Source organism: Akebia trifoliata, chromosome 8 (assembly GCF_017979445.1).
Source record: "Akebia trifoliata isolate Shusen 1 chromosome 8, ASM1797944v1, whole genome shotgun sequence".
NCBI lineage: Eukaryota > Viridiplantae > Streptophyta > Magnoliopsida > Ranunculales > Lardizabalaceae > Akebia > Akebia trifoliata.
In genome coordinates this window covers 51,550,632-51,563,446 of record NC_141382.1, presented here as the reverse complement: position 1 = coordinate 51,563,446, position 12,815 = coordinate 51,550,632, and the positions used below count along the sequence as shown (strand labels likewise).

Genomic DNA, 12,815 nt, shown 5'->3' with positions numbered 1-12,815 from the left:
GGGCTCATGTTTAAATTTTTTTATATATATTAATGAAGATCATGGAGCCATGGATACAGCTTTCCAAGACTCTCTAGAAAACATTTTCTTTATATGAAAACAGTATTTGTATACAATTTCCTTTGTTTCTTTACGAACCAAAACAAATTACAGCATGGACACTTGATCAAGAACATAAATTAAGGAGAACCCAAGTACTATTTCCATATTCCAATGCTTTGTGCTAATCCGTTTTGATTCCCCACTTTCCTTTGAGTTTTATTATTTGGATTATGTGTTTGTAAATACAAGATCTATTCCTCTTTTCTTTAAACAAAGTGTGGAAATGTGAGGCTGTTTTTAAACAGTTTGTGTAAAAGGGCATGAATGTTTGTGTGGTGAATGTATTTTTTCAAGATCTGTTTGTTTATGTGATCATCTTATTGTTTTGGTTTGTTGTGTAAAAATTCTTCGATTTTGTCTTACTGAACAGAGAGTTCCAAGAACTCTTAAGTCTATGTTCGGTACTTTCCTATTGAGTTGGCGTTACTTATTCAATTTTGATTCTACCAAATAGAGGGTACCCAGAACTCTCAAGTCTTTGTTCGGTACCTTTATACTGAATCATCCATAAATTTTTGGTTTATAACTACCAAAAAGACAGTTCCCAGAAATCAAAAGTCTTTCGGTATATACCTACTAAACAGAGTTTCCCAGAAAAAGGAACTCTCTGTTCGGTAGGACGGTCGAATATTGCTGCTAAGTGCGGTACTATCCCACCGAAGGAAAATGACATTAAAACTGGTCACTCCTTGATTGGTGGGACAGGGTCGAACATTCCTGATGAGTTCGATACTATCCCACTTAACGAAAATTTCATAAAATTGGTCACTCTCTGTTAGGTGGGACAGGGTCGAATAGTCTTGATGAAATTGGTATTGGTATTGTCCCCGTGAAGGACATTTCAAAAAATTTACCAACCATCCATTGGAAGGATTTTACTGAAATAATTTATATTTGGCACCTACATACTAAACAAATAGTAAAATTTTCTACAATTTCTTTCGAAATTTTTTGTAACATCCAAGGCACAAAATAGGTATCATCTCACAAATTGTCGTATAAATATTTTGCAGTTTGTTTCGTCTTGCAAAATGTTTACAAAGCACATAAAAACTGGCCACATGCCTCCAAAACCCGCCTACGCTCACATGATCTCGTATTGTGTTAGAAAAAGAGATAGTTCTTCCATAAGATCTTTCCATACCCAATACCAAAATTTCTCCTCGGTCAATCGAAGAATACCAGCAATCTGTTTGCAATCACAATGTGAGCTATTATTTCGGGAGGGAAACAAGCCAAATATTTCTTACCATCTTTAGATTGAGTAACTTAGACTGATTGGCGTGCATCTGAACGATATTGTGTGATTACTTGTCTTCCAATGAAACATCATACTCAAAAACTCTGATGAATCCCGTTTTGTTAACCTAACAAATTTTGCACTTATTTTAGACCCAGACCCCTTGGGTCTACTCTTTGGGATATTCTTCACCAATTAGGAGGTGGCCCATGAAGTCCCACAATTTCTTTGGGATGTCTCTGGTACGCTTAGCTCTGTTTCCATGATGCAACAAATGCATGCATATCTGTATTCTTGACATACAAGATAGCACTTACTATATGTATTCTCTCTCCTCTCAGAAGCACACAATACTAATTCATTCCACATAATTATAACTATACTCCAATCCTCCTTTTCTTCAAACAACTTGTTGCATTTCGCCAAAACATTCTTAGAAATAGAGAAACAACAAACAAAGTGTTATGATGAGGAAAATAACCTTTTGATTGCATTCATGAGGACAAGCTCCTTTTATCTGTGTCTGTACCAATTACTTTTTTTGGGAGATTATCTTCATCCGCTCACAATCCACCATGAAAACAAATGCTAATGAAAAAGTTGTTTTCTTAGATGTAATCCCCAAAGGGTATTTGAGTAATTGTACATTTTAAAAATATTTTTAACGTTGTAGGTATGTATGACTGACTGATTCATCGTTGAATAATTGAGTTTTATAATGCAAATTGATTTTCCGTTCGAAGGCACAGTTGACTTTTAACGACTTTTTTCAGCGTCGAAAATCTGTTGACCTTTAGGATTTTAGCAAAAAAAAAAAAAGGCAGGTTTCCTAGAGATTAGATCTTAGAGATACAGTTTTCCTAGGAATCCATATCATCCTAGCTGTTATGTAGATATAGAGCCTCAACCCCTGGATTCACACTAGCATTTTCCGACATATTTTAAAACTCTAACGAAGAAATGGTTTCAGACTTGAAAGGTCATTGAGCAGTTACTGCTTCTCTCTCCTTCTCAGAAAAAACAAAGAACCCAAAATGTCCAAAAACAAAGAGACTCTCAACAATGGAAATTTAATTTGGAAGGAGAAGAAGCAGAGATTCAGAGACCTAATCAAGGTAAAAGCAATCTCACTCAATCAATATATGCTGTCTCTCATCTTTAAACTCATATTTTAGCTACTATTAGTTTCATATTGAAATATAAGATCCAATCAGTTTTTGTTTCAGTAAATAAATGTTTTTTTTTTTAAATCATTCCTTTGATAATTGTAGGGTGTTCTTGTGGCAATTCGGAACAGCCGTCCTAGAAGATATCCTACTACACTAACATTTTATGATTTTCTTCACCTCTTTGGCGCCCTTGCCCCTGAAGTTTTGGAAGGAAAGTAAGTCATTTTTGTAAATCCCATTTACCCGTTTAGCGAACAAGATGAGGGATGCTTAATTGTAGAAACACTATTTGATTCCTACCACTTGAGTTCATTTAGACATCAAATAATGGTATTTCATGTGGATTCTTTTGTTAATGTACAGCTATGATGAAAAAGTCGCATGCCAAAAGATTCTAGACAAAAAGATAGTGAAAGGTTATAAGGTAGTTTCGATACTCCCAAAATAACTCGTGCCACTAAAGGTGTTTCACTGGATATTTTTGTAGAATAAGAATTTGAGGAGAGAAGAGAATAATAGAGAAAACGTGGGAGGAGTCGAAGTAACTCCAACCCTAACCATGGGCCTCGTAGAATCAGGATCCAGAGCGGTGTCCTGTTCCTATAGAATAGGAATGGTGTCTATGTGGCATGTTTTGGTAGGAGTTTAAAGCACACCGGATTCATAACCAAGCTGTTTTCTTTAAAGCATGCAGTCCGATGTATTTAATCTCGAACTAAAATTTGCCACACAGATACTGTATGTTTCTATAGGAATGGGACACCGCTCTGGATCGTGACCCAATAATTTTCTGTGATGTATTTTACCACTGGGGACTTACTATTTCACATGTTATATTTCATGTTTTGCTTAACAGATAGGTAAAACAAAGATATTTCTGAGAGCTGGTCAGTTAGTTGAGTTGGATGCAAGAAGAGCAGAGGTATTGAGCAAGAAGGCTAGAGCCACTCAAACATAAATTCTTACAAATATTGCTTACAAGGAGTTCATCTCATCATGTAACAATACGAGTGATACGTACTAATCATTCATGCAAATATTTTTAGGCTGCAAGAGAAATTGGAGCCCTTAAAGAAGCAAAGGAGAAATTAGAAAAGCGTTTAGAGGAACTTACATGGAATTTGCAGCTTGAGAAACGATTAAGGGTAATAGATATTCTATGTTAGTCATTCATTCTTGAAATTTTTAGTCTATTGTTGTCCGGGAGGTGAGATAAATCACATTGGACTTACATGGGAAATTATATTTACTTCTAAAATGTAGATTGACTTGGAGGAGGCAAAAGCCCAAGAAATCAGGACACTACAAGATGCTTTGCATGCAATGCAATCACAATTAGAAGAAGCAAACTCCAGGGTTATTAAGGAACAAGAGGCTGCCCAAAGAGCTATTGAAGACGCACCACTAGTCATTGAAAAGACACCCATTTTAATTCAAGATACAGGGAAGGTTGATTCATCAATTGTTGAGGTTGTGAGCTTTAAGGTAGACTTACTAAACTTGAATGGTTGTCTGATATAATGTGCTTGTATTATCTCTTTCAAAGATGACATTGGTAAGAAAATCTTATTACTTTTGAGATATATGTTGCATTTGGTGTGTATGTGAAGGAGATAGATGAATACTGTTGAAATAAGTTTAGATGTAGATGTCCTTTTTGGTCTTTTTACCTACTTAGATTATGTAAACACTTTAAAGCCTAATTAGGGCTAATTATTAATCTAATCTTTTCTCTCAACTTCTAACTTGGTATCAGAGCTCTACGATCTCTGTATCTCTGTCGAACCTCGTCTTCTTCCACTACGAACTAAATCGACTCATTCTCCTTAAAAGGAAAAACTCTACAGCACTTGTCTTCGACTCATATCACCCCTACGGGGGTTCTTTGTTGCTGCAAACCTCATGCGATAGGGAGTTAGAGCCTGCGATCACAGCAACGATGCTGTTTAGGGCCTGCGACACCTAAGGTGGCTGCATCTCAGTCGTGCGACACCCCTAGTGGCTGTCCTGCAGTCGTACGATACCCTTGGTGACTGTAGTAAGGTCAAACGACACCATTAGTGGCTGTAGTGAGGTCGTGCGACACTCTTAGTGGCTGTAGTGAGGTCGTGCGACACTCTTGGTGGCTGTAGTGAGGTCGTGCGACACTCCTGGTGGCAGTCAAGACATCTACAATCACAGCAGGTGATTTGTTGACGTGTTTTTTAACACAGCAGGTGCTGTTCTGACCAGTGCGACACAGCAGGTGGCTGTGTTTTTAATTTTTTGATTCCGTAGTGGTTATATGAAGGTGCCGGCAGTTTATTTGAACACCTACAAAGTTTTTCGATCACATCAGGGTGTTGTTTGAGGCTGTTCTCCCACTCATCTTGCACATTAATTCCGTATATTTGCCGTAATGGTTACTTGGATCACCCACAACAGTGCTTAATCAGCTCTTACAACTCTTTTGATCGTGTATTGTCACCTCTAGGGTGCTGCGATCACTTTATCATAGGGAGGTGTGCCCTCATATTCTCGAACTCTCTTCAATCCAAAGTACTCGGATTATTTAATGGCGTCTGAGTCCTCCTCTTCCTCGATCACTGGTACTAATAATGGATCGAGTGGGTTTCCGTCTCATTCAACCGATTTTCCTGGCATTCAAATCACTACCGTGAAATTAGATGGTCCTAACTATCTTCTTTGGGCACGATCGGTTGAAATGTTCATTGGTGGAAAAGGGAAGATCGGTTACCTCACAGGGGCGGACAAACAACCTACACAGACCGACAGTTCTTACTCCCAGTGGTTTGCTAATGATTCTATGGTTCGTTCTTGGCTGGTTTCATCTATGCAACCACACATTGCAGCTGGTTTTATGTTCTCCTCGACAGCAAAACAAATATGGGATTCCGCAAAGAGTATTTACTCGCAACGACAAAACAATGTCCGCATTTTTAACTTAGAGCGTGAGATTTCTCGTCTCTCGCAAGGTGACTCTTCTGTTACTACCTATATATCACAACTACGTGCTCGGTGGGAAGAGTTGACATTTTATTCCTCGTACTACACTTGGAAGGACCCTCTTGATGAAACATTGTATGCGTCAATTCTGGACAAGAATCGGGTTTTTCAATTTCTAGCGGGTCTTCGGGATGAGTTTGAGTATGCCAGGGTTCATTTATTGGGTATGGATCCTTTTCCATCCCTCCAGACTGCGTATTCTTATGTCTTGGCTGATGAGAGTCGTCGTGCGGCCATCCTACCTCTTTCTTCAGGAGATCATTCCGCGATGCTTGCTCGCCTACCTTCTCCACAGCCCTCTAGTGGATCTCTACCTACTCGTCAGCGACATAAGTGTGATCATTGTGGAAAGTTGGGTCATGTGAAGGCTCGTTGTTATGCACTTCATGGTCGTCCTACTCAGAACCGTCAACAGTTGCAACGATCTTCAGCTCATGTAGTCTCTCAGCAGACAACTGATTTAGCACATTCTTTAGCTCCTACTTCCTCAGTGGAGTCGATATCTCTATCCCAAGTCGAGCTTGACAAGTTCAGGAAATTCTTCAATCAGATGGAGACCTCATCTCAGCCGGTATCTACATTCGCTCATTCAGGTACCCTTGCATCTGCACACAGTGTTTCCACCATTTCTTCACCATGGATCATTGATTCTGGTGCCTCCGATAACATGACCGGTACGTCTTCGTTTTTTCAAACTTATAGTGTTTGTTCTGGTCATCGCAAGGTTCGCCTGGCCGATGGTTCTTTGTCTTCTATAGCTGGTCAAGGTCATTTTCCTGTTACATCCTCGTTATCCCTACATAACACACTTCATGTTCCTCAACTTACTACTAACCTTATATCTGTCAGTAGTCTTACTAAAAATTTGAACTGCAGTGTAACATTTTATCCCTCTCATTGTGTCTTTCAGGATCTGGGGTCGAAGAGGACGATTGGAACTGGACGTGAAGTGAATGGATTGTATCTCTTGGACGTACCCGGTTCACCTAGTACCCATTCTGTTTTTCAACTTAGTAGTAGTAGTCAGTCTAATAAGGCTCTTGTAATGCGGTGGCATTTACGCTTAGGCCATATTTCTTTTGGTTATTTGAAACACATGTTCCCTACTTTATTTACTAATAACAAGTTGCTTGATTTTTCTTGTGAAACTTGCCAATTAGCTAAACATGTGCGTTCGTCTTATCCTGTTAGTATGAATACTGCTGCACCTGCTTTATTTGACTTAATTCATTCAGATGTGTGGGGTCCTTCCCCAGTTGTATCCACCCTTGGTTTTCGATATTTTGTTTTATTTATCGATGACCATAGTCGTACTACTTGGGTTTATCTTATGAAACACAAGAGTGAAGTTTGTGTGATCTTCAAACAATTTCTTGCTATGGTCCAAACCCAGTTCGGTCGTACAGTCAAAACCTTCCGTTCTGATCATGGAACTGAGTACACCTATAGTGAGGTCTTAAAACTTTGTTTAGAGTCTGGCATTGAGCATCAAATGTCTAATGTTAAGACCCCTCAGCAGAATGGTCGTTCCGAACGAAAAAATCGTCATATTCTAGAATTAGCCCGTGCCATCTCTATTGGTATGAATGTGCCACAATCCTATTGGGCCGATGCCGTTCTTACTGCTGTATATCTTATTAATCGAACCCCCTCCAGGGCTCTTCAGTTTGCCACGCCTCTCTCTCAGCTTTGTCCAGATCGTCCCGTGTTTCCTCTGTCTCCGCGTGTGTTTGGGTGCGTCTGTTTTGTTCAAATTCTTGACCAAACACGTACTAAACTTGACCCTAAGGCTGTAAAGTGTATTTTTTTGGGTTATTCTTCTACCCAGAAAGGTTATCGTTGTTACCATCCTCCTTCTCGACGGCGTTTCATTTCTCGGGATGTTTCATTTTTTGAGCATACCCCATACTACAATGGGTCCGTTGGTTTTCAATCTGAGTGGTTTCCCCTAAACTCTCCTGATGATCCCTTGCCTGTCCCCTTTCCTCTCCCTTTACCTGTTCCTCCCTCTTCAACCCCTGTCAGTTTGTCGTCTCCTCCCTTACAGGTGTACTCTCGACGTCCACGTGATACTACCATCACTCCTATGCCAGCTCAGCTCGCCTCCTTGCCTCCAGCTCCGCCTCCTTCTGTTCTCTGTGATGATCGTCCTATTGCCACTCGTAAGGGTAAACGTACTTGTACTTATCCTATTTCTAATTATGTTTCTGATTCTGCACTCTCATCCTCCTATCGGAGTTTTCTTGCTTCTGTTTCCGCTATTTCTATTCCTACTACTGTTGCAGATGCTATTATCCATCCTGAGTGGCGAGCAGCTATGATTGATGAGTTGACTGCTCTTGAAAAGACTCAGACTTGGGAAATTGTTCCTCTTCCACCTGGACGGAAAGCTGTGGGATGTCGCTGGGTTTTCACTCTTAAGCATAATCCGGATGGTTCTATTGCTCGTTATAAGGCCCGTCTGGTGGCCAAGGGTTATGCTCAGACTTATGGGATTGATTATCAGGAGACATTTGCTCCGGTTGCCAAGATGACCACCATTCGTGTTCTTCTTTCTATTGCCGCTATTCGAGGTTGGTCTCTCTATCAGTTAGATGTCAAGAATGCATTTCTAAATGGTGATCTCCAGGAAGAAGTGTATATGGTTCAACCTCCTGGGTTTCTTTCATCAGCTTCTCCTACCCATGTTTGTCGTCTTCGCCGCTCGCTTTATGGACTAAAGCAGTCCCCCCGCGCATGGTCTGAGCGCTTTACTACGGCTATGCATCAGTTTGGATTCCATCAGAGCTCTGCTGATCACACTCTGTTTCTGCGTCACTCCCAGGGTAAAACTGTTGCGCTGATTGTTTATGTAGATGATATTGTTCTTACTGGAGATGATGATGATGGCATTGCTGCGGTAAAAACTTACTTAGGCCGTCAATTTGAGATTAAGGACCTTGGCAATCTTCGCTATTTTCTGGGTATTGAGGTTGCGCGGTCCCGGTCTGGTATATTTATTTCTCAACGCAAGTATGTCTTGGATTTACTGCATGACTCTGGTCAGCTTGGTTCTCGACCTGCTGATACTCCTATTGAGCAGAATCATAGGTTGGCTGATTCTGAGGGGGAGTGTGTGTCGGATATTGGTCAGTATCAACGTCTTGTAGGAAAATTGATCTATTTGTCTATGACTCGTCCTGACATTGCCTATGCTGTTAGTGTTGTAAGTCAATTTATGCACTCGCCTCGAACATCTCATCTTACTGCCGTTTATCGTATTCTTAGATATCTTAAGGGATGTCCTGGTCGAGGTATTTTGTTTAGTAATCATGGTCATCTTCGTGTTGAAGCATGGACAGATGCAGATTATGCTGGTTCAGTGACTGATAGACGGTCCACTTCTGGGTATTGTACTAAAGTTGGTGGCAATTTGGTAACATGGCGCAGTAAGAAGCAGGATGTGGTTTCTCGGTCGAGTGCTGAGTCAGAATACAGAGCTATGGCACTTGGAGTGTGTGAGTTGATGTGGCTCAAGATCTTACTAGCTGACTTGTGTCTTCCTGTGCCAATCCCATTCTTATTATATTGCGATAATAAATCAGCTATTAACATAGCGGCAAATCCGGTTCAACATGACAGAACGAAGCATATCGAAGTTGATCGTCATTTCATCAGGGAAAAAATTGTTTCTGGACAGATTTGTACTCCTTTTGTTCCTACATCTCAACAACTTGCTGATGTTCTTACCAAAGGTGTTAGCAAAATCACCTTTGACGGCATCATGTCCAAGTTGGGCGTTATTGATATCCACGCACCAACTTGAGGGGGAGTGTTGAAATAAGTTTAGATGTAGATGTCCTTTTTGGTCTTTTTACCTACTTAGATTATGTAAACACTTTAAAGCCTAATTATGGCTAATTATTAATCTAATCTTTTCTCTCAACTTCTAACTAATACGATATATTGTTTTTGAACCATCCGATAATGTTTTAGGATTTGAATCTTGCCGCATCTAATCCATGTGAGCCAGACACTGAGGAAAAGCCACAAAAATTGCTTAATGAGAAGCAGGCATACATGGAACACTTAGAATATGTTTTGCAACATATCCTTAATCACATGCTTTCTACACATTATGTCCATTTTGTATTTAAATTGCCTACTTTTCAGGGTTCATTTCCTTTTACTGATCTATTTTTTCAATCTATTTTTTTTTCTGTGAAAATCAGGAATTTCTTATAAAGAACATTTCTCTAGACATGGGATTCTCTGAGGGCAGACCCATTGCCGCTTGTGTCATATACAAATGCCTTCTTCATTGGGGGTCATTTACAGTTGAGAAAACTAATGTGTTTGACTGTATCATTCAGACATTTAGCTCAGCTCTAGAGGTGATTCATAATTTTAAGATCTATATTACTTGGTAAATTATGATAACAATCATCAGATTCCTAGTACTTTGAGTGTCCAAGAAATTTTTATTATTCAATGCCATTGTTCTTTCCATCGAACCGATGTTTTCATTGGTTAAAGATTACTTTATGATTGTATTATAATTGCATCTTGCCATTTTACGGATATTTTCTATTTATGCCTGGTTGAAGGACAAAGATGATAATGACGTATTATCATGTTGGTTGTCTCATTCTTCTGCATTATTGTGGCTCCTCCTACAAACGCTGAAAACAAGTGGTGATGCTAGCTTGACACAACCAAGGTGTAGATCAACATCACCGCTCAATTAACAAGCAATTGTTTTTTAATTATAAATCTGTCTACTTGTAAACTCCATGCCATTTAGCATTATTCTGTAATTTATCTTTTTTGCTATCTTTGAAGTTTTCTTCAAGGACTTCGAGCATTTCCACGAAGGGTTGGATACTCATTTCTTAGTATGCGGATGCTTAATGGTCTGGATGTCTTTCAATTTGAAGCCAAACTTCCAGCCTTACTATTTAAACAACAACTCACAGACTTCGTTGAGAAGATATATGGAATTATAAGAGACAATCTGGAGAGTGAGATCTCTTCGTTGCTTGGATTGTGCATCCAGGTAACTGTTACACCATTTGATCAAACACTTATTTGTAATAAAGTTGTTTTTTGATTTGAGTAAATTGTTAGAAAGAAATGAGAATAAAGAGATCTCTTTGTTGCTTGGATTGTGCATCCTAGTAACTGTTACACCATTTGATCATGCACTTAATTGTAATCATGTTTTTTTTTAATGAGTAAATTGTTAGAAGGAAATGAGAATAAACAAGGATAAGTAGCTCAAAATCAAATTTAGGCACTGATTTGTTGCTTATCTCTGAAAACCTTATTGCCAGTTTTCATTGTTGGAAATAGTTAGAGATATCAATGCAGTGGAGTCTCAAACGTAATATGAATGTACTGGGTTTAGCACAAATGGTACAAGGTGAAATCTTTTAGTTGATCTTTTTTCTTTTTTGAATAAATTAAGAAAAATAAGAAGAAATACCATTTTATGTGCAGTTTTTCCCTAATAAAATCAATTCCACATGTGCATTTAACCTTATAATGTTTATACATTATCTTTCCATTGATAATCAGTTCTGTAATCTGTAATTCATTTATATTTCCATTATGATGCAGGCTCCTAGAACATCCCGTGCAAGGTTAGTCAAAGTATCTCATTGGCAAAGCATCGTGAAGATCCTGAACAGTGACTTGAGGACCTTAAGAGACAATTATGTGAGTACTGAAGGTTTTATTACAGTTACAATGCAATCATGACGATCCTTCTTAAAAGTTCACTCTTTTACACTTTCCTCTTTTACAGGTTGCCCCATTCTTAGTCCGTGAGATGTTCATTGAGATATTCTCATTCATCAATGTCAAACTATTCAATAGGTAAATTTATTTAACTCGTATTTCATGTGATCTCGATGAGTTAATAATGTAGGATTTTAGCCCAACAAAAAAGATTATTATTTTCATTTTCCCCAGCATTTTGTTGCGGCGTGAGTGCTGCTCATTCAGCTACGGTGAGTATGTTAAAACAGGCTTAGCAGATTTAGAACAATGGTGCATCGAAGCAACTCAAGAGGTAGCATGAATAAAATTCCCTTTTTTAACATTTCTTTCCAGCATTTGTTTTTGAAGATTTAGCACACAATTCAATTGCATGCAGTATGTAGGATCAGCTTGGGACGAGTTGAAGCACATCAGACAGGCAATTGGATTTCTGGTGTGATTCATTTCTCTAGGGATTCACATCCAATACTTTACTTTTTATAACTAATCATGCTTACCCACTATTTTTTTTTTTTTGTTGCTATAATCAGATCCTACCCCGGAAGCAAAAAAAGTCCCTTAATACAATAACAAAATACCATTGTCCAGTGGGTCAACATTCCCTTTGAACCTCTCCACTCCTATTGAAATATTGCCTTATTTTGGTTCCGAAAGATTTTATTTGTCTTTTTATTCGTCTTTGCTGCTCTCAGGTGCTTAGCATAGAGCAATTATGTGGGATTAGTAAGAAATACCATGATGAAAAATATGGCACTGAAAGTGTATCTGCACAAGTAAGTATAGTCTGGAATGAGTTTTAAGTTGTACCAATCTTACTGCAATGCCCCTTTTTCAGTATCTAGCTTTTTTCTAATCACCGCCCACCCAATATTTCCTTGGGTCCCTTTTATTTTTTCAATTGTTGCACATTTCATTTGTTTCAGAAAAATAACTTGAAACTCCTTTCCTATGCTAGGTCATTTCAAGGATGAGAGTTCGGACGCAGGAGGACACGTACAATAATGTTAGCTATCCATACTTTTTGGACAATGATGACTCTATGTAATTTTCCTTAACAACCCCACATGCTTCAAATTAATAGTTCTTGATGCCACATTTTCTGCACATATCTTGTTGACTAATATTGTTTGGTCAATGCAGCATACCATTCTCTGTTGATGATTTCTCCAAGTCAATGCCACGGATAGAAATAGGCGATATCAATCCCCCACCTCTGATTGGTGAAAATTCTTTGCTTGTCCTTTTGTTACGACATACAAAGTAGTCCTTGCAGGATCAGAGAGATACTGAGCAACCTAAGAAACATGTACCAGGGTCCAGCAACTTGTCACACCAGCACTTTCGTCCTCATTTTTTTGTTGTTTTGTTAATAATGTAATTCGTGAAGGCACCTGCGTTTTTTAGGCAAATATTTGTAGAGTGATGTAAATGTTATTTGTTTTTTCTTATTGAATGTATCACTTTATTACTATTTTCTCCAATAGATCTTTGCAGTGTTGAAGGAATGAGGTTGTTTTAATAGTAGTTAGTATTGAGAT

General features: G+C 38.7%; 1 protein-coding gene across 1 annotated transcript; it reads left to right on the top strand.

Moving 5' to 3' along the window:
* Positions 1 to 247: 247 nt before the first annotated feature.
* Positions 248 to 12,788, top strand: LOC147397675 (myosin-17-like). Its single transcript, XM_086449543.1, has 17 exons — positions 248 to 2,457; positions 2,614 to 2,726; positions 2,875 to 2,935; positions 3,368 to 3,433; positions 3,558 to 3,656; positions 3,775 to 3,996; positions 9,729 to 9,890; positions 10,104 to 10,216; positions 10,339 to 10,552; positions 11,116 to 11,214; positions 11,303 to 11,373; positions 11,470 to 11,569; positions 11,654 to 11,710; positions 11,808 to 11,864; positions 11,970 to 12,050; positions 12,233 to 12,318; positions 12,418 to 12,788. The coding sequence occupies exons 1-17, from the start codon at positions 2,377 to 2,379 to the stop codon at positions 12,539 to 12,541; spliced, it is 1,806 nt and encodes a 601-aa protein (XP_086305669.1). The 5' UTR covers positions 248 to 2,376; the 3' UTR covers positions 12,542 to 12,788.
* The last annotated feature ends 27 nt before the right edge of the window (positions 12,789 to 12,815 follow it).

Excerpts from the sequence above, each read along its gene's own strand:
- LOC147397675 (XM_086449543.1), top strand. The coding sequence starts at position 2,377 with ATGTCCAAAAACAAAGAGACTCTCAACAATGGAAATTTAATTTGGAAG. Across the intron at positions 2,936-3,367 it reads AGATAGTGAAAGGTTATAAG|ATAGGTAAAACAAAGATATT; the intron begins GTAGTTTCGATA and ends TTTGCTTAACAG. Across the intron at positions 3,997-9,728 it reads TTGAGGTTGTGAGCTTTAAG|GAATTTCTTATAAAGAACAT; the intron begins GTAGACTTACTA and ends TGTGAAAATCAG.